At 44.7% G+C, this 25,514-nt stretch overlaps 1 protein-coding gene across 1 annotated transcript in view; it reads left to right on the top strand.

The window, feature by feature from the left end:
* RP1 (RP1 axonemal microtubule associated) overlaps positions 1-25,514 on the top strand; it is a 370,941-nt gene that overhangs the window by 294,828 nt on the left and 50,599 nt on the right. The window contains exons 49-52 of the mRNA XM_075270496.1: positions 5,424-5,622; positions 9,098-9,157; positions 16,933-17,105; positions 19,359-19,581. Coding sequence (XP_075126597.1) covers positions 5,424-5,622; positions 9,098-9,157; positions 16,933-17,105; positions 19,359-19,581 — 655 coding nt within the window. The remainder of the gene's footprint in view (positions 1-5,423; positions 5,623-9,097; positions 9,158-16,932; positions 17,106-19,358; positions 19,582-25,514) is intronic.

Raw genomic sequence — 25,514 nt, 5'->3', positions numbered from 1 at the left:
TCAATATACTCTTTGAGCGCCTCCCTCTCCGGAATAGTGAGATTGTACAATCGTGTCTTGGGTAGCACTGCATTTGGTATAAATTTAATCGAGCAATCATAGGTGCGATGTGGTGGTAATGTCTTGGCTGCCCTTTCCTCAAAGACCTCCCTGAACTCACATATTTCTTGAGGCAAATTGTCTATAGACAAAGACATAACGGATATGGGCAGACATCGACCATTACACCCCTGCCCCCAAGAAACTACTGACTCGGTCTCCCAGTTGATAATAGGGTTATGCTGCTTCAGCCAGGGCCACCCCAACACTACTTGTGCTGGTAATTTAGACAACAAGAACAAGTCAATCTCTTCCCTGTGGCCACCCACAATAAACTCCAAACCCTCCACCTGTTTGGAGATGACAGCTTGCTGTAGAGGGGTCTTATCAATAGCCCACACCGGTATCTGAGACTCCAAGACCAAAGGACTCACCCTTAATTGCTCACAAAACTCTGAGTCAATAAGGTTGACTGCCGAACCACAATCAACCAAAATCCGGCACTTCTGCCCATTTACCCATCCTTCAAGGGTCAACCCGGCAGTCTGAGTACAGGAAATATGCACACCTCCCTCCTTAGTAGGTTTTCTCCCTTTACCCTCAATAGACCTGGGGTTATTACTCTCCTTGGCGAACCATTCTCTGGAGGGGCATACCCTTGCTACATGTCCCATCCCTCCACACACAAAACAGCGTACTGTGCGGGACCCTTCACTCTTGGGTCTGGCACTTCGCACAGTGGCCCCAATCTGCATGGGTTGGTCCCCCGGGTCCTCTCTAAAAACGGAGAATTGAGGAGGGTTAAGCCCCCCAGGACTCTTGTCTCCACGCTCCCGGAGGCGCCGTCCAACTCTAATTGCCAGCTGCATGGCCTCATCTAGATCTCCCGGAACAGGGTGAGAAACTAGATGGTCTTTAACCTGGTCTGAGAGCCCTGTCTCAAACTGACTAAGTAGAGCGGGGTCATTCCAATGTACTTCTGCTGCCCACCTACGAAACTCCGTGCAATATTTCTCTATAGCGTGATCCCCTTGCACCACACGTCGTAGGTTATACTCAGCCGTGCGTACCCTGTCTGGGTCGTCATACAGTAACCCCATTGTGGAGAAAAACGCCTCTACAGTTAGTAAGCAAGCTGAGTCGGCTGGTAACGAATGTGCCCAGATGAGGGGATCATCTCTCAATAAAGTAATAATAATCCCAACTCTCTGTACCTCAGAACCGGAGGAAAACGGCCGTAGCCGGAAATACAAAAGACAGTCCTTTTGAAATCGGAAAAAATCTGACCTCTTACCTCGGAAGGGTTCAGGTAAGCTGACTTTTGGCTCCAGAGGCCGACCCACAGGGGCGCTACTCACCTGCCTCTGTATGCCCTCCACCTGAGAGGCTGTGTGTTGAGCCAACTGCTGTACTTGAGATACGCCAGAAGCTTGGATGGCATCCATTCGTAGCTTGATCCCCTCCATCTCAGTGGAGATCTGCTGCACCGCCTGGTACAACTGTTTCAGGTCCGTCATAATACAAACAAACCTTTTTTTTTTTTTTTTTTTTTTTTTTTACTGGCTGAGTGTACTGTTATGTCAGTCCAGGTAGCTGCAACGGGGCTAAGGGATAGCAGTAGGGAATCTCGCCCTGCACTACTCCCACTAGCTAACCCGGTCCCTGCCTCACGGGTGTAGGTCGGCTGTTCTCAGGCTAAGCCTGACCCCGACAGCTCCTCTCTCACTGACACCGTAGGCCTAGAGGAAAGTGGGAGAAGGAATGCCCTATAAGATCTCTAGGGACTGGAGACTAAAGGGGGTCACCCCTAACGAACTAGTGAAGCTGCTACTGACAGGGACTGACAAGGGTGTGCGCTGACTAACAACACAAGCAGCACACAGGAAACATGTAGGAAAGAATTCCCCCAAACCAATATGGGAAGGAACTTTACACTAGGAAACAAACACAGGGAAACTGAGTAGAAATCAAAGGATAAGGCAATTCACTCACACAGTCAATTATACACAGAGGGAGGATTGGTGAACACAGAAGGGAAAACACAAACCAACTTGTTCACCCAAAACCTCCCAAGAACCAACCACGGAACTTCCTCTATCCAAGATAACCACCTACTCCTCCTGCTAAGGCCTAGCTCTGTAAAAGCGACACTCAGCACAGAACCATGGGAGGCATGGGTTTAAATACAGAGTAGAGACCACTCCTCCCAGGTGCAAATGGGAGGACAGACTAATCAACCAGGAAAGAAAGCAATGAACCTAAATACTCCTAACATTTAGAGCAAGTCTGGGGAAGACTAATCTCGAGGGTCCGTGGGTCTGAAAAAGGTGACGCAATTGTAGGAATTTAAAAAAAGTCAGTTTTGGAGAGGTTAAAATCATATTGTAGCATAGTGTAACATCTCTGCCTGTTCGGGCCTCTGCGCCACCCTCTGCTCGCATGCTGCGGCGCCGGAGGCGTGTGCAGTTTGACAATTTGCTTAAGGTTTTTAGTTGCACTGTGTGAACACGGCTCTGTCCTTAATTGGATTTGCACCACACCCGTCTTCTGCCAAGGTTACCTCTGTTCATTAAGTGGTTAATCTGTCTTGCCTGTGATTGACAGCTTTTCTTCCTGTCAGGTTCTGGGCGGGTTCTTCCTTCCCTATTTAGTCTTGGCTCACAGTCACACTGGTGCCGGTTATTGCCCTTGCTTTCTGGTATCGCTTGCTGTTATTTACTTGTATGCTTATCCTTGACCTCTGGCTTCCTACTGACTATTCTCTTGACTCCGATTTGGCACTGCATCGCTCTCCTGTTACCGAACCCTGGCTAGCTGACCTCCCTTTGTTGTTGTGCGTCTTGTCTGCGTTTTGTGTTTCACGTATTCAGGGAGGGTTTGTCCTCGTGGTTGTCGCCTATCACCTAGGATAGGGTCTGGCAATAGGAAGGGAAAGTGGGGGGCTTCAGTTTAGGGCTCACGGTCCCTTGTGCCCCTCCCTCCAGGGTTCACCAGCAGCTTCTGGGGAATTATCATCTGCTATTCCCTAACACATAGAGAATGATTTGAGCCCCTCTTCAGAAAACAGATGGGCAATCTTATGTAGGCCTCTAGTCACCCAGTCATGAAGTCTCAACGGTCACGTAAAGTAACGGCAGTTTGGTCAAAGGGGCCTGGTCTTCCAAAGAAGTGTTGGACAAGAAATATTGCCATGCAACTGTGGAGGCCCTAATGCTCAACAAAGGAAAGTGTGCAGTAGTGGGGCCCAGATCTCTAGGGCGTAGGATACTCAAAAGTGGGGTATTCAACAAACTCTCCTCAATCTCTGCTGAACGCCACTTAGAGGTCTCATCCCATCCAACCTTAAGTTGCTCGTGGATAGACGCCATGTAGTACTTCCTAACGTCCGGGTCACCTGCTCCCACGCTGGTCCAAGGTCTGGTCATCACTTTAAATCGGACCCTAGACTTCTTACCTTCCCATATGAAGTTAGAAAGTATACTCTGAAGTTTGGGGAAGTATGAGTCAGGGACAGGGATAACTACAGTAGGAAACAGATATAAAATTAGAGGTAATGCCATCATTTTAATGATGGCAATTCTGTTTGCCCAAGACAACATTGGTTGAGAGAAGGTGGAGAGGAGAGAGGAAACCCTAGTCAGGAGAGGAACATAATTGGCAGAAAATAGATCAGAGCTCGGGGCCGTCAGAGAGATGCCAAGGTAAATAATATGAGAGTCATTCCATTGATAGGGGAATTTGAGACTGAGGTCTTGTCTCATAGAAGGCGGGATTATAATGGGCAAGATTTGGGACTTAGAAGGGTTAACTCTATAATAGGAGATCCTACCAAAACTCTCAAGGACAGCAGTAGCTGCACTCAAGGAAGAGCTAGGGGGAGTCAAAGCCAGTATGACGTCGTCAGCGTATAGACCAATTTTGTGTTGCTGACGACCCACGGTATTACCTCCAATGTGTCCGTCTGTTCGAATGGACTCCACCAGGGGTTCCATTACCAAGGCAAATATAGTGGGAGACAAAGGACAGCCCTGTCGGGTTCCATTCGAAATCTGAAAGGCATCGGACAAGAAGCCCCAGGAAAGCACACGGGTTGAAGGATGGGAATAAAGAGCTAGTATAGCCGACTTAAAGACAGGGCCCACACCAAATTTATCCAAAAGGCTATCAAGGTAGCTCCAATGGACCCTGTTAAAGGCCTTTTTGGCATCCAGGGCCAAAAAGCAGGGAAGGTGCACCATCTTTTTCGGCTTTCTGGATGAGGTCTATAAACCTCCGCGTGCCATCCGGGGCCTGCCTGCCCAACACAAATCCCACCTGATCAGGCTTGATCAGCTGGGGGAGGAGATGAAGGAGGCATTCGGCAAGGATTTTGGCATACAACTTAACATCGATATTCAAGAGTGAGATAGGCCTAAAATTAGCAGGAACGGTGGGAGACTTGCCCGGTTTCGGAAGAGTTACTATAGTAGCGGACAACATCTCCTCCGGAAAACATTGTTCCTTCACCGCCCTCCTGAAAACCCCCAGAAGATGAGGGGACAGAACATCTGCAAACTTTTTATAGTAAATCTCCGAAAAGCCATCAGGATCGGGGGATTTTAACGGCTTCAGCGAGGCTATAACATCCTTAACCTCTAATAAAGTAATAGGAGTGGCTAAAGATTTAGACTGATCAGGAGAGAGGCGGAGAAGAGACACCGAGTCCAAAAATCTATCAATTTCATCCTTTGTAATTTAATACTTCTGCCCAGGGTGGAGAAGAAGTTGGAATTTTGCATTTCACAAGCCATAGAATCTAGCATGCTACTAATTTTCCTATAACTTTGGCAATGAAATCTTTATTAATAAATTAATCTATAGTCCTTTGTATGCTACCCAGTAAAGTGTCACTGATGCTGTGATGATTCTTATCAATGGTGGTGGTGAATAGAGATGAGCAAGTAGTATTCGATCAAATATCGAATACCATTATAGTCTATGGGAAAAAACGGGAATGTTGTTCCGGTTTTCATGGAAACCAAAGTTCGACACCTTGGATCCTCCAAGTTCAGGAAGTAGCAGGACGAGGAGGTTTTTGTATTGAATTCAATAGAATTTTCCTGCGTGGTATTCGACCGATACGAGTATTTGATCGAATAGTAGTATTCGATCTAATACTATTCGCTCATCTCTAGTGGTGAATTAGAATTTTCCACCATATTAGACCATGGTTGGTACTGAAAGTATCTCTAATGTATGTACCACTGTTATTGGATTTATACAGCTTGTGTATATTCTAAATGAGCGGATGAGTACATTGATTAGTAATCTAAGATAGGACTGCTAAGTGTCCTACTACACAGTGCAATTCATGAACATCATGTTCCCATGCTCTTATTGATCAGACGGTTGGATTTCAATTGGAAACTGTTGACATTGGTGTAATACACGAGCTGCTCATAGAGAAAGAAAAGCAAACTAATTTACAGCTGGAGAAAGCTGTGGTGGAGGAAGGATCATTCATCAAGAACAAATACATCTTTATAGCCCAGCCGTGGAGAAAAGAAAAAACGAAAATGATGTCCATGACTCTACCAGTGACAGGTCAGAGGCACAATGTGAAAAATAAATGTGGCTAGAGAATGTCTCTCTGTTTTTTCTTTTAAATATGTTTGTTTGATTTTTATAACAATGTTATATTTTTAGGCTTGTTTGTTGTCTCCATTATCTGGACTACTATTATCTATACAGAGAAATTAGAGGCACTTGGTTGTGCATATTGTGTAAGGGCGGGCTCACATCTGCGACCTGGTCTCCGCTTTCAGGTTTCCATCTTCTGCCGATAGGAGACGGAAACCCGGCAGACCGTGTCCGCCTGTGAGTATGTCCGACTTTGTGTTCAGTTAAAAAAAAAAAAAAAAAAAAAACTGTTTCGCTGCGGAGACCATAAAACACTCATGGGCACCCACGGGCGGACACTTTGCAAACCCATTCAAATGAATGGGTTTGAAAAATGACTGCGGCTTTCCGTCTCCTGTCCAGTTTCTTGGGCAGAAGACGGAAACCTGAAAGCAGAGACCAGGCGCAGGTGTGAACACGCCCTAAGAAGCCCACCCACCACGACAAAGCGATCTCATTTAGGTGGGGCCCTACACTAAACAAACATATCTCTCTTGGGACCAGAATAGGTCTACAATGTGAACACAGGGCAAGCAGGATCCAGTGCCATGCTCTTGTTGCGTTTTTTTTGAGTCAAAGCCAAGAATGGGAGATGTATATAAAATACATATACTTCTATCTTTTGCTCAATCTACTCCTGTATTTGTCTCCAAAAAAAAATGCAACAAAATCTGCAGCAAAAGAAGCTGTGTTTTTGCAACATGGGGCCTTAGCCTAAAGTAGAATCTAAGGCTGGGTTCATACGATGTCTTTTGGCACGTAATGTGGCACGTAGACGGCGCGGGAACTTTTGCGGCCCGTATACGCTCCCATTGATTTCAATGGCAGCGTGGATCGTATACACGGCGCTATTTTACGGCCGTGATTTTGCTTCGGCCGCAAAATAGCGCCGCGTATACGGTCCCGGCTCCCATTGAAATCAATGGGAGCGTATACGGCCCGCAAAAGCTCCCGCGCCGTCTACGTGCCACATTACGAGCCAAAAGACATCGTATGAACCCAGCCTAAGAGAGTACTCTATGGCAATGTGCAAGTCCAATAATGGGGGCCCCATCTCTCATGCAATAAATAAACAGAAAATTCAGATAGCACATCCCTATGTGCTGTTATTATTTATTACTAAACTGACTACTATCTGTACATATACATGTAGAAAAACTCTTGAATTTACATAAGCTAGCAATATATAGGATCCTTGACATGGAAATACCCCTTTAAGTCATATGGAACAAATAGTAAAACCCCACCTGCCCCGACAAGGCGACCTCATTGATATGGGACCCTATGCTAAACAGAAATCCCTCTTTTTGGTTTTTATTTTTTGATAAATCTGTACAACCAAGTCCTTCTAATTTCTATGTATAGATCATAGTAGTCAATTTAATAATTATTAAATTATGATTAGAGATGAGCGAATATACTTGTTCGAATACCTCCACCGCATAGCTCCCGGTGCATAAACACTTAAGGGGCATCGAGTTTTTACTGCCCCTCCCACCTTTCCTGGCATCGGGAGCTATGCGTCGGAGCTACTCAATCGAATATATTCACTCATCTCTAATTATGATCGATTATAATATTTTCTATACTTATATGTCCTGGTTCTGTGTGCAGAGGGCTGCAGTAATTTTTATATCTATAATACTGCTATAGCATGTTTCACCTGCTCGTATTGGGATGTGCTGTCTGAATTTTCTGTTTAGATAGATAAATACCGGTAGGTATAATTCAGTTATTTCATACAATTCTATTCATTATAATATTATTATATATCCAGATGATTTTGATCTTATTTCTAACCCTGTTCAATGAGCACCTACCTCCCCTGTACGTATCCTATAACTACATGTGTATACTGCACGGTCACCTATGTTAGCATGCTATCACACAATTGTAGACAGACACAGAGATGAACATGACTGATGCTGACAAATGACCACGACAATTTCCAGAAAACTATAAATAATGGTGTGATTTGCCCCTAACAAATAATAAGTGACACGTTGGGTAGTCAGGATAGGTATCAGAGATGTGATTCCAGCCTAAGGTGATCCTGAGATATGACATGACAGAATCAGTTATCACAGTCAAGTGTCAGGTACAGTCATTTCTGTGAATGTGATATTACTGTCATGTCTGACCGTGACATCTGATGTCATTCTCATAATACAGGACCCATCTTAGTTGAAGGATTTTTATATTGCAATGGCCATTAATATGTTTTTGCATTAAAGGGATGTTCAAGTTCAGATATTGATGGCCTACCCTTAGGCAAGTTCACCAATTTCAGATTAGTGAGGTCCTACAACCAGCACTGCATCCGATCAGCCGATATCCACACCGTGTACAGAGCCTGGAAACAGACATACTGTGCTATTGCAGATCAGCTCCTATTCAAGGATAGCTCAACAATATCTGATCTTGAACAACCCCTTTAAGAGTCTTTCTTGTTAATTCACCATTGGGGTTGAGCCGATCTTGACTATTCAGGATCGATTTTGAAATCCGATTTCCAATCATTTTTCATTCGAACCCGATCTCGAGCCCAATTCCGATCCCAATGCAAGTCAATGGGATTTTTTTACTAATCGGAGATCGGATTTTAAAAACAATCCTATTCACTTTACAGCATGGAATCTAACAATTGAACGCTTTAATTGTTAGAATCCATGCTGTATAGTGATTTTTTTTTAATCCTCTGGTTACTTAGTCCCCCCGGGTGTCCACTTACCTGCAGAGATGGCTGGTATGGTGCCTGTTGTTCTCGTTCTTCTTCGCCTCGCTGCCCCCTGCCTCCCAGGTTAGGAGAGTGTGGGCGGGTTAGGAGAGTGTGGGCGGGTACTGGGAGGGGAGATGTCACGTCTCCCCGCCCTGTACCCGCCCACACTCTCCTAAGCCACAAGCCCTGGGCACCACAACACCGGGCACCAGACCAGCCATCTCTGCAGGTACATAGCTACTAGAGATGTTAGCTACTCTCCCATTAGAATGAATGGACACAGCTGGCACGCAGGGGGTTAAGGCTGTGTGCCGGCTGCTTCCAATCATTCCTATGGAACCGCAGAGGAGCCTTCACACTGAGTATACACTCAGAATGAGCGGAGCGTATACTCAGTGTGAAGGCTAACATTGTTCGCTTTTCCCACAATACTTGGCCAGTAGCAAAGCATTGTGGGAAATAATCACCTATCTCGATCCCATCTAAAAAGATCGTGTTCGGAATTTCGATTGCGATCGTGAAATTTTCTCGATTTCCAATCAGAATCCGATATTTTCCAAACACGATCGCTCAACCCTATTCACCATATATACCTTTAGGAGTAATTACTAAATACTGTGTGAACTGTATATATAGCATATCCCATTATACCTAAAGCATTGTATTATTTTATGAATACAGAAACTAAGAATGACGGCAGCTCTGGCGCTCTTCTGAATGAGACTCTATCGATGACCTCAGGTAATAGAAGCTCTCTGACATTGTAATGTAGATTACAGTAATATTTATTGGGAAGTTACTTGCTGTACAGCTCTTCCACTCACAGTTTTGGTATTATATAGTAATCCCATTGTTGTGACCCTTTCCATAAATTACTATTAAAGATATATGGGAAGTGGTGACCATAAGATTAGACTCATGGAGACTGCCCTCCCCTCCCTTTCTAGTTCTGACGCGGAAGCCCTTGAGACACCCTTCTCGTTGGAAGAAGTCGCAGCGGCGATTCAGGCGATGCCCGCGGGTAAGGTGCCGGGCCCAGACGGGTTCACAGCTCGTTTTTATAAATGCTTCAGTTCTCTACTTTCCCCGGATCTGGCGCGGGTGTTTAATAGTGTAGGGGAGTCGTCACCGTTCGCTACGCAATCCTTGTCGGCTCTGATCACTGTGATTCCTAAGCCTGGTAAGGATCCGGTGTGCCCGGCGAGTTACCGGCCTATTTCCCTAATCAATATAGACGTAAAATTGTATGCGAAATTGTTGGCGAATCGCCTTTCTCCTTTCATGCCTGCTTTGGTTCACGGTGATCAGGTCGGCTTTATTCCGGGTCGGGAGGCGCGGGATAATATTTGCAAAACTGTTCTTGCCATCTCCGTTGCCCGCTCCTCTAGGGTCCCTCTTTGTTTGCTTTCAATTGATGCCGAGAAGGCGTTTGATCGCATCCATTGGGGGTTTCTTCGGGAGACCCTGGTGCAGATCGGTATTGGTTCCGGATTTTTGGGCAAGATTCTGGCTCTCTACGGGAACGCGTCGGCGCGTGTCCGGGCGAACGGAGTGATTTCGGATCCTTTTTCTGTTCGTAACGGTACCCGCCAGGGTTGCCCCCTCTCGCCGTTGCTCTTTGCTTTGGTGATGGAGCACCTGGCGGTGGCGTTGCGCCGCTGTCCGGATGTGCACGGTATACCTCTGGGGTCTCGTGTGATCAAAGCGGCGTTATATGCTGACGACCTTCTGCTTTATGTCTCCGAACCGCGGGTGTCGTTTCCAGCTATTCAGCGTGAATTCTCCCGTTTTGGTGCCCTCAGTAATTTCAAGGTTAATCTATCTAAGAGTGAGGCCCTTAATGTCTCACTTCCTCCTTCCGAGGTTGAATTTCTGGCGCAGACTTTCCCTTTTAGGTGGCAACCTTCCTCCTTCAAATACTTGGGGATCCATATCTCCCCTGATCCTGCTTCCCTGTTCCACCTTAATTACCTCCCACTTTTGGATGCCATTGCTTCGGACCTACGCTCTTATGGCGCTCGTCTTCCTACTTGGTTCAGCCGAATCCATGCCCTTAAAATGGATGTCCTCCCCCGGTTTTTGTATTTGTTTCAGGCCCTTCCCATCCCTCTCCCCCGCACTTTTTTGGCTAGGGTACAATCCTTGTTTGGGAAGTTTGTATGGGGCTCCTCTCGGAGCAGACTTGGGTTTAGTACTCTTGTCAGGCGTAAGTCCAGGGGAGGTGTTGGCCTCCCGGATGTGCGCCTTTATTATCGCGCCTCGGTTTTGCTTCGTCTGTTTGACTGGCAATTCCGTCATCAAGATAAGCAGTGGGTGTCCATCGAATTTGACCTGATATCATCTTCGCTCTCCTCTTGGCCATGGATTCCACCGCACTTTCGTCCCAAACCTCCTGGCCTCTATGTTCTCCCTTCGCACTTCCTGAGGGTGTGGGATCTGGTCTGCTCTTCTGGTCGCTTGGCCCGTGTTCCGGGCCCTATGACTCCCCTAGAATCCCATGTTTCCCCCTGGGTGCTCAGTGGATCGGTTCCTCTGTTGGGAGAGAGAGAATCGTACTCGTCTTCAGGAGGTGGCAGGTGATTCTCCGCTCCTTCCTTTTGCCCAGTTGTGTAGCTCTCACCCGGAACTACGCCTCTCGTGGTTGGAGTATGCCCAACTTCAATCCTTCTTGACGCGGTTCTCGCTCCCTACTCACCTCTCTCCTCCGGCCTTAGCCTTAGAATCCCTTGTTGGGCGACGGTTCCCCCCCCCCCCGCGCTCTTTCGCTGTTGTATGACACTCTCCTTTCGGATGCCACGGCAGGACTTCCCTCCTATGTTGCTGCTTGGAATTCTGACCTTCCTGTGGGTCTGTCTTCTGCGGATTGGGACAGATCCTTCCTGCTTTCTCATAAGATGGCCCTACCATGTAGTGCTCAGGAGAGAAATTTCAAGATTCTGTCCCGGTGGTATAGGTGTCCAGTGCTTCTTCATAGGATTTTCCCTGCAGTTTCAGACTTATGTTGGCGCTGTGGTTCCGCTAGGGGTACTATGCTACATATTTGGTGGGACTGTGATGTTCTGCGACCTTTCTGGGACGCGGTGTTTTCATTGTATTCCACGGTCAGTGGGCGTTCTGTGACTGTTTCTCCTCAGCTGGCACTTCTGTCAGTCATCCCTGGCAAGCTGTCGGCTATTAAGGAGGACCTCCTGAGGCATTTTCTTACGGCCGCCAGGACCGTTATTCCAAGGCACTGGCGCAGCTCCACTCCACCCTCCCTGCTTGAGTTCCTCCAGGAGCTCCTCCTTATACAGAGGATGGAGACCTTGGTGGCGGAGGACTCTCCCGCTTATTCCAAGTTTGAGCTTAGCTGGCGTCCTTGGATTATGTTCCGGGAATCTTCTGCTTTTTCTACTGCCTTTGCTTGAGTGTAACGTGGCCGCCTGTTTTCTTCTCCCTTTTCTTTCTGGCTTTCCCTTTCCTCCGCTTCCCGTTCTGGTTCTGTTTGTGGTCTCTCCGTTTTCGTCTTGTGTTTGTTTGTTTGTTTCTTGTCCTTTCTTTATTCCCTTTTCTTCTCCTTGTTGAGCTATTTTATTGTTGATGTTTATGTGCGGGGGGGGTCTTTTTTGGCCTCCCAGCCTACTGATTTATATTTTTTATCATTGATGCTCTGCTTATCTTCTTTTTACTTGTGTTGTATTATTTTTTTTGAAACAATCCTTAATAAAACCCGTTTAAGTATAAGATTAGACTCATGAATGAATGTGATGGTGTGGAGGCTCTTGTAGCTTCTGTTCCAGTAATGGGCAATGTTCCTAGAGGCTGCTCAGTAGTGACAGGAGATGAACTAATTTAGTACGGCAAGTGCTGATCAATAGTTTTCCATTAGAGGATAGTCCTTTGATCGAGGCCTACTTCAATTATCCAGAGCCTATAGTGTTTACAGAGAGCAATGATATCTGGATTCATCATGGCAGTAGAATGCAATGGGCACGGTGTAATGTTTCATGTGTGCTATAGCGGTACAGCCTGGGTTATTCATAGTCTTCACAGGTCATACATGATAGCTGGGGTACTGCAGCATGGAAACCTATGATAAACCTATTTGTGAAAGTCGGGGCTTCTAAAATGTAGGAATACTAAGCAGATGGGAAAGACAAAGAGAAACATATTGTTAAAAGGAAAAAATAAAGTTAAAACCACATGGCATGCCCAGCAAGATACAACCATGATAAAACCGCCAGAGTGGTTCATTCTGATGTACTTCAAACCATCTGTACTTGCTCCTTAGTCATAGTATAAGGCAGTGGTTCTCAACCTTTCTAATGCCGTGACCCCGCAATACAGTTCCTCATGTTGCAGTGACCCCAAACCAAAAAATAATTTTGGTGGCTACTTCATAACTGTAAGGGCTAGTTCACACAGGGGGCGGATTTAGGCACTGAGAGTGACGTGGGGAGCTGCATCACTCTCGGGTCAAAACACGCTTGCCACGACTGTCACAGCTTCCCCCCTGGAGTCGGCTCAAATTAATGGGCCAACTCGGGAGGTTGCTGCTGCCAGGTGGACGCCACAGCTCACCGAGCCGTGGAAACAAGCCTGGCGGTCTAAATAGACCTCCATTGTGAGGGGGCGGATTATGACGTGGATTTCGTGCCATAATCTGCCCCTCTGTTCCCGTGTGAACGGCCTTAATTTTGCTACAGTTATGATTCGGAATGTAAATACCTGATATGCATTATGTATTCTCATTGCTACAAATAAAACATAATTTAAACATAGTGATTAATCACAAAAGCTCTCTTTCACAAAATCTACTGAACCCCCCCCCTTTCTCACACACAGCCTGAACCCCCCCTATCATGCTCACACACAGCCTGAACCCCCTTTCCCCCCCTCTTGCTTACACTTGCTGTCTCCTCCCTCCATCTTACCTTCCAGTCTCCACTGCAGCTTCCTCTTCCTGTGTAACTCGGTACTGTACTGAATAGCTCCGCCCACAGAGTCTGATCACATGGTCATGACATCATCACAGGTCCTTCAGCCCACTAGGATCTACCCTGCTGCAAAAGGTAGTGTGGCTTCTCAGCTGCTAAAGCCATCGGAAATATGTATTTTCCAATGGCTTTAGGCGACCCCTGTGTTTTGGTCGTTCGACCCACAGGTTGAGAACCGCTGCCCTAGATGATAACCTACTATCACATCACACCTATGAAACCAAACCAGATATATAAAACAATAAACCAAATTGCATGTGTAACCAGGGAAAATAAAATTATTGAATAAAAATACATTAGCTGTAACCTATGATCCTCACTCTATATCCATGATGAGGGCATTTTAACACACTGATAGGCCCAGTGCAAAGGTTCCTTAAACGCCCCCTTCCCCCATCACCATCACTTAAACACACATAGACAAGCTAAAGGGGAACAATGTTTTGAAGTTTTATCTTTCAGACTCTCACCATCCACTACAGCTTAGAACGTGAGACTACCATCATTTTATAGACAATCCTTTTGATCTCATACATAAGTTTGACTTGTAACTATTTAGCGTATGATTAGTTTTGCAGATTCTTGTCATGTTACTGCATTGTTACTGTTTTGCTCCTAAAAATCGAAATTTGTATTTTTATTATTTTGTTAGTATTTCTTAAAAACACCTTTGGCTTTCAACACTGCCTGAATCCTTCTAGACATGCTCTCGATCAGATTCAAGCATAACGTGACTCATTTAGGTACAAATACAGCTTTTTCTTCAACTCTACCCACAAGTGTTCGATTGGGTTGAGGTCTGGGGACACCCTGAGCTATTAGAGAATGTGAGAATAAGTTGTACTTTGTAGTATACAAGAAGAAAAAGATTTTTCCACTACCCGCACCAAAACACTGACAATGCAGTTACATAACACAAATCTTTTATATCTAATCATATGCTAAATGGTTGCAAGTCAAACTTAGTCAAGATGATTGTCTATAAAATCATGGTAGCCTCAGGTTTGCAGCTGTAGTGGATGATAAGATATGGAGCCTGAAAGTCATAAGTTCAAAACATTGTTACCCTTTTGCTCATCAGTGTACCTTCTGCCCCCTCAGCAGCCCCATATAGTATAATGCCTCTTAGTGGCCCCATACAATATAATGTCTCCCCAGTGGCCCATCATACATTAACCTGTACACCCGTGTTGCCCTTCAGATATTAACCTACACAACCCTATGGCCATTCAGACATTAACCTGTACACCCCTGTGGCCCCCTCAGACATTAATCTGTATACCCCTGTGCCTCATCTGACATTAAAGGGATTTTACCATTAAAACTGAATATTTACTCACGAACACATAGGAATAGCCTTAAGAAAGGCTATTCGTCTCCTACTTTTAGATGTCTTCTCCATGCCGCCAACCACAAGAAGTCTTCTCAGACTGCGCATTCCCACTGGCCACAAGAAAATGGCCGCTTACACAGTATTGTAAGCGGCCATTTTCTTGTGGTCGGCAGGCATGCAGTCGGCTTTGCCCTAGGCTCGAGGCCTAGAAGTTTGAAGCCAACCCTTGGAAGAAGACATGTGAAGAGCCTGTTCCTGAAGAAAATGGAGTAGGCGCTGGAGAGTTCTCGTGCAGCATTGGGGACACCTCCAGTACTGCAAGAGAACTCATTTGCATACCAGCGAAAACCGGGATTTCTACGGAACAGCAGCGCAGAGAAGACACCTAAAGATAGGAGAAGAATAGCTTTTCTTAAGGCTATTCCTTCATGTTAACAAGAAAATATTTGATTTTAATGGTAGAATCCCTTTAAGCTGGTCACTGTAATGGCCTCTCAGGCATTAATTACCCTGTTTCTTTCAGTGTCCCCATAAATATTCAGGGAGCACCAAGTGCATTTAGAGTGATGCCAGTACATTGCGCCTACTGCTTCCAAGATACCAAGGGCAAGAGGAAGGAGACAAATGGTGAAGCAAGGGGCGGGAAGTTCCCTGCTTCAACATTGTACAAGGGATGAGTTGGATTCAGGACAGACCAGACCCACTTGCCCGTAACAGCAAGACCGCACTCTAAATGCAAGACTGTCCCAAGTAGACCCTTATTACCATAGGGCCCAAAGCAAACTCACCATTTGCCCCATGGTTAAAGCAACCCTACTGATAAGTTATATAAGTCTCTAATCCCCACTTCTTCTTTGTGTATACCGTCATACAACTAATGCAACCTGCATGTACAGCTCTAAATTGTCTAGGGACAAAAGTGTTAAAAGGAGGTGGTTCCTTTGATATGTTCAGCCACACAGAACTGCAATAAGCCTGATAGGAAAAGTACAAATTATAGGCATTAATATTCAGATGGTCAACAGAAGATAATACTGCAGGACACTGCCATTATCAGTCTCCTCAGGAATTCCTGCCCAGTGCTGTCCCATTAGCTATGAAAGACAACTTCTGCCTACATCGTGACTGTCAGTGGGTAAATCTGGTAATCCAGGCCCCGTCCCCTGTGCATCTGCTTGTTGATTTCCATATCAATAAAATTATGATCATCTCTGCATTACTTCTTTGGTTTGTGTTCACAAATGTATGTTCTACTATTATTAAATACCCCTACCTGGCACTGATATTGGATCATGAGACATTTTGGACTTTATAGACTCCCTAGTTTATATTAGGCCAGTGAAGGTGAAAAAAATATAATTAAAAAAACATACTCACCTGTTGCTGGTCCTCCAGTGTCTACTACTGTGGTCCGGTCCTGCTGCTCCAGTGCTTTCTTCAGCTGGAAGTCTACGGCACGTGACCACTGAGGCCCATCAGCATCCTCAGAGAAAGACACAAGACGTCACCACTTGTGATTAGCCTCAGGGCTCGTTCACATCTGCGCCTGGTCTCCGTTCTGCAGGTTTCCGTTTCCTGCACAAAACAGAGGCAGAAGACGGAAACCTGCAGGACTCTTTCTCACCCATTCATTTGAATGGGTTTGAAAGATGTCCGGCGGTGAGCGTTTTTTGCTCTCCACTGCGAAACCGTTTTTATTAAAATCGGACACAGAGTCGGACATGCAGTACTCTGTGTCCGATTTAAAAAAAAACGGTTTCGCGGCGGAGAGCATAAAACGCTCACCGCCGCTCACGGCCGGACCCGCTCTGACAGCTTTTGGTCTTCTGCATGCAGAAGACGGAAAGCTGAGAACGGAGACCCGAACGCTAGTGTGAACCTAGTGTCAGCGGCCTAAGGAAAGTGACACAGGACGTCATAGTGCAACAGGGACTTCTGGTAAAAAAAGACAGAGGAGCAGTAGGACTGGACCGCACTGGGAGACATTGGAGCGTAGATATGTTTTTGTTTTCTGTCTTTTGTTCACCTTTCCCAACCTAATCTGAAAAAAAACAAACCCGTTATCTTTAATGCATTTTGTGCAAAGCCTAACAATTCTTGAAGGTCTAGGAATAAATCCTAGACCTAGAGAATCCTAGAGATTCTGGTTTGGGGTGTGTTGTAAAGTGAATATTACTACAATATCTCTATTCTTGTATTTAACACAGATGGCGAATGGAATATTTCTATGTTTATTTCCACCAAAGAAATTCAGATGTCAGAAACTTTACAGGATAATCTTCAATGGATTATTGTCTTCTATGGAGACAAAGGCAGGTCAAAGCCGCTCAGACTGGAAGAGAAAAATGTAGATGAGCGGAAGGCCAGACTGACCTACAAGGTATTACAATAGAAAATGTTTTTTTAATAAGCAGATTGTTGGTGGTTTCTACTGATTTATAGAAGTTATCTGACTTTGTAACCCTTGTATCATGGGTAACAATAGTGCATGGATACCAGTCCTGATGTATTTTGTGGATTATCTGTAGTACTTGAATAAAACAACAACTTGTGTTGTCACAGGCTAGTTCTTCAAAGTAAGCTTTAAGATGCAAATAGATCTATTCAAGTTTGCATTGTTCGATATTTTGCCTTAGAGAAAATGGAAACCTTTAACAAAAAATATTTTTCCATATACTAGCAGTTGCCTCCAGGCTGTAATCTCAAACTCTTCATTAATTTTCAGACTTTCTGATCGCACTTTACATCCTGCTCCTAGTTTCAGACTTTTCTGAGGTCTTATCAGACTATCTCTCGTGTATCAATGTAGTTTCATTCATTTAAAGATTCTGTCCTCTAACATAGTCCTAGTGTTATCTCTTCTTGGGCACTAATGCTGCCTATGTCTGAGATCTCTCAGATTCTTCTGTGGGTTTCATTCTCTATATCTACTCTTAGGCCGGGTTCAGACGAGAGTTTTCTGGACCATGGCTAGCCACGACTGGATGCTACTGCAGTGCATACAGTGCTTCGGCATCCAGGCTCAGAATTCTGCTCTGGATTAGGCCCAAATGAATGGGCCTAGTCAGGAGGGAGTATCGCGAGGCAGACATCCATGGCTGAATCAGCCGCGGAATCCACCTGAAGAAGGATGGGTTCAGACAGGGTTTTATGGGCCGGATTTTGATGCGTAATTTGTGTTAGAATCCGGTTCAAAAAACCACCTCCCATTGAAATCAATGCCCTTTCTTCAGGCAGATTCCGCAGATGATTCAGCCGTGGATGTCTGCCTCACGACACTTACTGCCGACTAGGCCCATTCATTTAGGCCTAACCTGGAGCAGAATGCCATGACTGGATACCGGTGCACTGTATACACTGCATTTGCATCCAATCGTGGCTAGCCGTTTTTTGGACCAGATTCTGAGGCAGCCACCACCTTAAAATCCGGTCCAAAAAACTCCCGTCTGAAACCATCCGAAAGGGCATGACTCTTCTTTTTTCCAGGAGCGGGAACAAACCACTCGCGGAAAAAGGAAATGACTGGCTCCAATTGATTTAAAAAAATTAAAGGAAGTTATTCCCTATTAATAGGATTGGCTGCCATTTACTGATAAACTTTTACATATGTTAAGTAAAGATATTGGATTTTAACCTTTTTTGTGCTGGTAGTACTGATGAAAATCTTCCTATGTATCCATAGGATAGGGGATAACTTTCAGATCAGTGGATATTAAACTAATGACGGTCCTTGTAGAGCTGTTTCTATGCTTTCCAAATATTTCTTTCTTATTCTGCATTGCAGCTCCTTCTTCATGAAAATCAGAATTTTATTGTTATACAAATTTGCTGGAAAGGGCTTTAGTGGCATTTCTTCTCTTGCGAAGGCTATGTTTTCCACTGTAGATAACCGCCCCTTAAAAAGCTAATTTGCACAAGAATAAAATTCAGATATTCACGAAAATGTATCTGCAATGCAGAATAAGATAGGAATCTTTGGAAAGTGTAGAAGTTTCCCTAGAAGGAACTGTCATTAATCTGAGACTAATTTTTCTACTGACAGACTGCAATTCATTTTTAATGAATTAGACAAGTTCCACTAAATGCTACATACAACATTGTACATTACATACTGTTTAATGTTTCTTTCCATTAGCTATAATTAAAAGGGTTGTCCAAGGCCAACAATTAATTACCTATATGCCGGTGTACGGAGATGGCAGCAGGCAGCTCTCTGCACTCTTCATTGGTCTGGTTGCATATTGCATATTACAATTCAGCTTCCATTCAAATAAATAGGAGCAAGCTGTAAAAGGGGCACTTGGCCACTTGGATGCTGTCTGCTTCTGGCTCCATATTCTGTGTTAAAATCAGCTGATCAGTGTGGGAGCCAGTTGCCAGACCCTCACTGATCTCAAATTCATGACTTATCCTAAGGCTTGGACATTACATGGTGGTGTTGGAGAAGCCCTTTAAGTGCCATATTATGCCATTCCGCACCGACTATCAAAATTTGGCTTCCATGATTTTAGAAACATGAGTAGATTTTAGTATATGCCCAGATGTGAAATATATGTTACTTATGTGTTAGATATAAGAGCTACATTATATACCATTTCAGCAGTAACAGAGACATTGTCTTATCCCTTCCTAGGTAAATCTTACCCACGATCTTGGAGAGTTATTTAAAGTGAGACTGGGTATTGAGAACTGGCATGAAGACCTGGGCCGATTATCTTTGTACCACTTAAAAATGCAGAATATGAGAACCTTGGATACATTTAACCAGTCGATAAATAAAACACTTCCTCTTTCATTAAGTGGAGACAGATGGATTGAAGTCCCGGTAGAATGGCCTCTAAGAGCCTCCCTTTCTGGTATGTTCAGAGTAAACTATTATGTACTTCATCCTAGGCTGGCTCTTAGCTGAAGTGGTACGTGGGAATGATGAGGAAAAGGCAAAAAAAATATGACTCCTGTCATATTCTAAGATTTGTAGTGGCGACATACATGAAAAAGACCTAAAAATGGATGAAATATGATTTATGATTTTTGTTATTTTTCTAGTTTTGGTGTCTGGGAACACTTTTTAATTGAGTATATTACAGTCAAAAAAACTATAGGTGTTAAGGGGCCACACGGTGGCTCAGTGGTTAGCACTGCAGCCTTGCAGCGCTGGAGTCCTGGTGTTCAAATCCCGCCAAGGACAAAAAAAAAAAAACATCTGCAAGGAGTTTGTATGTTCTCCCCGTGTTTGCAAGGATTTCCATCCCATATTCCAAAAAAAAAAGACATACTGATAGGGAAAAATGTACATTTTGAGCTCTATGTGGGGCTCACAATCTACATAAAAGAAAAAAGAAAACTATAGGCGTTTTTACTTGGTACTTGTATTTTAACATTATAATTCACTTGGCATATTGAGGGCTAACACTATTTACGCACTTTACTCAACTAGAAGATTGAGGGAGATTTACGAAGCAAAATTCGCCAGGAGTATTTTAGACACTTTGTAAGCTTGTGTGAAAAAAATTATTTGTCTTCAGTGGAATGTGGGTTTAAGTTGCCACATTGGTTGGCGAAAAATGTGCATTTTTCTAATACAAGGAAAGCTAGCTAATAGGAGGTGTAATATTAGACTAGATCGTCTCAGGCTACATTCACATTGGGTCCAAAATTGCTACAAGTCCAACTTTTTCATTCATTGGTATCAATTTTAAAGAACTGACGCCTGAGGGCGCCCATTATAGTCAAAGATGTCCGTCAGACTGGCTCTGTATATGACGACTGTTGTTCTGGTCCACCAACAGATCAGAACAACAGAAAGGCTGAGGTTAGTGTGAACCCAGCATAATAATGTGAGTTTTATCAAACAGTATTAGATACTTTTATAGGTCTAGAACAGCATTAGATTTTCTAGTCTAAGTTTGTGTAACCTTAGATAGTATTAGTAAAGTTGCCCAATTCTTCAAATATGATCTCTGGTGTTAACCATGGGTTTGGCCAATGCCAGGACAATGCTTTGTGTAAAGATATATAATTACTGTAGGTTTTTGGAGGAAAAATAATGGGCTAAAATTGTTTTTGATATTGAGGACTGGGCACTGACACTACATCCTTGGCTCTGGAGCTATATGTTCTATTTGGGCTCTTTGGATGTGCACTAGTGCCACCAAGAATGTCATAACATTAACCAAAAGTTAAAGGGGTTGTCCAGTTTTTGTAAACATATTTTACTGCTTGCAAAATGAAAAGTTATACAATATTGCAATATATTTTCTGTATCAATTCCTCTTGGTTTTCTACATCCTTACTTGCTTGCTTTCAGTGGGGACTAAAATCAGTCCATGGTCATGTGATATACAGTCCATGGTAATATAATATGCAGTCCATGATCATGTGATATACAGTCCATTGGCATATGATGTACAGTCCACGGTCATACATTATAATTAGAGATGAGCGAACAGTGTTCTATCGAACACATGTTCGATTGGATATCAGGCTGTTCGATGTGTTCGATTCGAATCGAACATCACGTGGCAAACTCCAAAAAAATTTGATTCCCCTCCCACCTTCCCTGGCGCTTTTTTTGCACCAATAACAGCGCAGGGGAGGTGGGACAGGAACTACGACAACGGGGGCATTGAAAAAAATCGGAAAAAGTCATTGGCTGCCAAAATCAGGTGACCTCCATTTTAGACGAATAGTGGATTTCAAATCCGGGTCATATGAGAATGTGAACTTTGTGACTAAGAGACAGGGATAGCTGTACAGGCAGGGATAGCTAGGGATAACCTTTATTTAGGTAGGAATGTTATTAAAAATAACTTTTTGGGGCTCTATCGGGGGTGTAATTGTGATTTTTGTGAGATAAACTTTTTCCCATAGGAATGCATTGGACAGTGCTGATTGGCCAGAGTACGGAATTCAACCAATCAGCGCTGGCTCTGCTGGAGGAGGCGGAATCTAAGATCGCTCCACACCAGTCTCCATTCAGGTCCAACCTTAGATTCCGCCTCCTGCGGCAGAGCCAGCGCTGATTGGCCGAAGGCTGGCCAATGCATTCCTATGGGTATGCAGAGACTCAGCAGTGTTGAGCCAGTTCTGCTCAACTACACCGTGTGCCGGTCAGCCCATCAGATGTAGCAGAGCCGAGGGTGCACTAGAACCCTTATGCACACTCGGCTCTGCTACATCAGATGTAGCAGAGCCGAGGGTGCACTAGAACCCTTATGCACACTCGGCTCTGCTACATCAGATGTAGCAGAGCCGAGGGTGCACTAGAACTCTTGTGCACACTTGGCTCTTCTTTATCAAAGCCGAGGGTGCACTGGAACCCTTGTGCACCCTCGGCTCTGCTACATCTGATGTAGCAGAGCCGAGTGTGCATAAGGGTTCTAGTGCACCCTCAGCTCTGCTACATCTGATGGGCTGACCGGCACACGGTGTAGTTGAGAAGAACTGGCTCAACACTGCTGAGTCTCTGCATACCCATAGGAATGCATTGGCCAGTTTTCGGCCAATCAGCGCTGGCTCTTCCGGAGGAGGCAGAGTCTAAGGTCGGACCTGAATGGAGACTGGTGTGGAGCGATCTTAGACTCCGCCTCCTCCAGCAGAGCCAGCGCTGATTGGTCGAATTCCGTACTCTGGCCAATCAGCGCTGGCCAATGTATTCTATTAGCATGATGAAGTAGAGCTGAATGTGTGTGCTTAGCTCAACTACGCCGGTGGAGTAGTTGAGCTAAGCACACACATTCAGCTCTGCTTCATCAGGCTAATAGAATGCATTGGCCAATCAGCGTGGCCAATGCATTCTATTAGCGTGAGCTGAGTGTGCACAGGGGTTCCAGTGCACCCTCGGCTCTGATGTAGCAGAGCTGAATGTGCACAAGGGTTCTAGTGCACCCTCGGCTCTGCTACATCTGATGTAGCAGAGCCGAGTGTGCATAAGGGTTCTAGTGCACCCTCGGCTCTGCTACATCTGATGGGCTGACCGGCACACGGTGTAGTTGAGCAGAACTGGCTCAACACTGCTGAGTCTCTGCATACCCATAGGAATGCATTGGCCAGCCTTCGGCCAATCAGCGCTGGCTCTGCCGCAGGAGGCGGAGTCTAAGGTCGGACCTGAATGGAGACTGGTGTGGAGCGATCTTAGACTCCGCCTCCTCCAGCAGAGCCAGCGCTGATTGGTCGAATTCCGTACTCTGGCCAATCAGCGCTGTCCAATGCATTCCTATGGGAAAAAGTTAGCTTGCGAAAATCGCAAGCTGACAGGGATTTCCATGAAATAAAGTGACTTTTATGCCCCCAGACATGCTTCCCCTGCTGTCCCAGTATCATTTCCTGGGGTGTCATAGTGGACTTGGTGACTCTCCTGAGACGGATTTGGGTTTCCCCCTTAACGAGTATATGTTCCCCATAGACTATAATGGGGTTCGAAACCCGTTCGAACACTCGAACAGTGAGCGGCTGTTCGAATCGAATTTCGAACCTCGAACATTTTAGTGTTCGCTCATCTCTAATTATAATATGCAGTCCATGGTCATATGATATACAGTCCATGGGCATGTAATATACAGTCCATGGTCATATAATATGCAGTCCATGGTTATATGATATACAGTCCATGGTCATCTATGCAGTCCATGGTCATATGATATACAGTCCATGGGCATGTAATATACAGTCCACGGTCATATAATATGCAGTCCATGGTCATATGAAATACAGTCCATGGTCATGTGATACACAGTCCATGGTCATATAATATGCAGTCCATGATCATATGATATACAGTCCATGGGCATGTGATATACAGTCCACGGTCATACAGTATAATATGCAGTCCATGGTCATATGATATACAGTCCATGGGCATGTAATATACAGTCCATAGTCATATAATATGCAGTCCATGGTCATATGATATACAGTCCATGGTCATGTGATATGCAGTCCATTGTCATATGATATACAATCCATGGGCATGTAATATACAGTCCATGGTCATATAATATGCAGTCCATGGTCATATGATATACAGTCCATGGGCATGTAGTATACAGTCCACTGTCATATAATATACAGTCCATGATCATGTGATATACAGTCCATGGTCATATAGTATGCAGGTGGCCATATGATTTACATTCTATGGTCATGTGATGAACACATAGATGCACAATTACCAGGCAGATGTCTGATTACTCTGATGCGACTGTAATGAGCCATGCACCTGCACCTTCTTTTAACCCCTGATTACCAAAATGTCTCCTTGTACTTCCCTGTGCATGTCAGATACCATTCATCAATCTTTCAGATATAAGAATAGTTAATAATATTCACATGCCACACTGTTTGCCAGTGGGATCAAATACTTATTTCTCTATGCAAAATACAAATACATTTATCTATAAATATATAAAATGTTTACAATGTGATTTTCTGGAATATATTTTTGATATTCTATATCTCACTGTTAAAATTAACCTACCCTTAAAACTACAGACTGTTCATGTCTTTATTGGTGGGTAAACTTACAAAATCAGCAAGGGATCAAATACTTATTTCCTTCAGCTCATTGTGCCTCCATTGCAGCAGACATCATCAGCCAAGGGCTGAATAATGGAACAACGAACCGATAGCTCTGTGCCCCACCATCATATTCAACTCTAACAGTGTCCTAAGGGGTCAAATGGAGAATAAATCGCTACGTGCCACCTGGACATTGGGACAGAACATGAAATATGGGACTGTCCCGCTTGAGCATTTTGGCTGCGGTGGCCCCAACTACCATAGGGCTTGATGCAGATTCATAGATTTCTGTATACTTAAGGCCAGGGGTGAACCTTCCTTTTTCACCGCCCGAGGCGGACGACAGAAAGCCGCCCCCCCCCAGGAAGGAGGGGGCGGGGCAGAGCGAAGGGGGTGTGGCGGAGTCACGTTAGCAGGCAGAGAGCAGGCAGGGAGAGGACCTGCTCTCTGCCTGAGCATGAGGGGAGGCCGCTGGAGCAGCGCTGTGTCCACAGGGCCTTTCCAATCCACCGCTCGGTGACAGTGACGCTAAGCCAGTCCAAGACAGCTTGTCCTGGACTGGCTTAGGTAAGAAAAATGCTGCCCTCCCCGGGGCCCTGGCATAGCGCCGCCTGAAGCGGTCGCTTCAGGTCGCCTCATGGGAGGTGCGGCGCTGCTTAAGGCGCCCTGCATATATCCTCTTCATTCTGAGTTTGTGCAGAAGAATATTATTGTTTACTGCAATATTAGTGAGCAGATTCTCAAGGGAAATCTTATTATAATATGTCATAAGAAAATGACATTTCAATCAGTTTTTATTGTAAATGTATTTAATTTTAGTGTTAATGGCTTTCTTCTTTTTATCTGTTTATATTTTAAAACAATTTAAAAGAATCCTAAAATATTCCCGTTTTCCCACTTGTCATTCACAATAGGCTGACATTTCATGTTTCCTGCAGCTCGCTTTCAGCTTTGCTGTGTAGACTGAAACAGTGTCAGCAGAGGACAGGGGATTTAAAGGGGACCTTTAATGTCCTCGGGCACATGCGGTTTTATATACTGCTAGAAAGCCGACAGTGAGTTGAATTCAGCGCATTGTTGGCTTTCTTTTATGTGCCCTGGGCAAGAGACATCGGTGCCGTTACTGATATCTCTTCACTGTCAGAAGGACGTTCCTGACAGTCTAGCTGGAGTCTGAGGAACACCCCTCCTGACAATACTGTCCATAGCTCTGTACTGTCAGAGGGTGCTTTCCTTACCACCCAGCCATGAGTACTAGTCTATGGATGAGTAC

The sequence above is a fragment of the Leptodactylus fuscus genome, chromosome 4 (genome assembly GCF_031893055.1).
Source record: "Leptodactylus fuscus isolate aLepFus1 chromosome 4, aLepFus1.hap2, whole genome shotgun sequence".
Classification (NCBI taxonomy): Eukaryota; Metazoa; Chordata; class Amphibia; order Anura; family Leptodactylidae; genus Leptodactylus; species Leptodactylus fuscus.
Note: the sequence above shows the minus strand (reverse complement) of the source record. Positions and strands in the feature narration are given on the sequence as shown.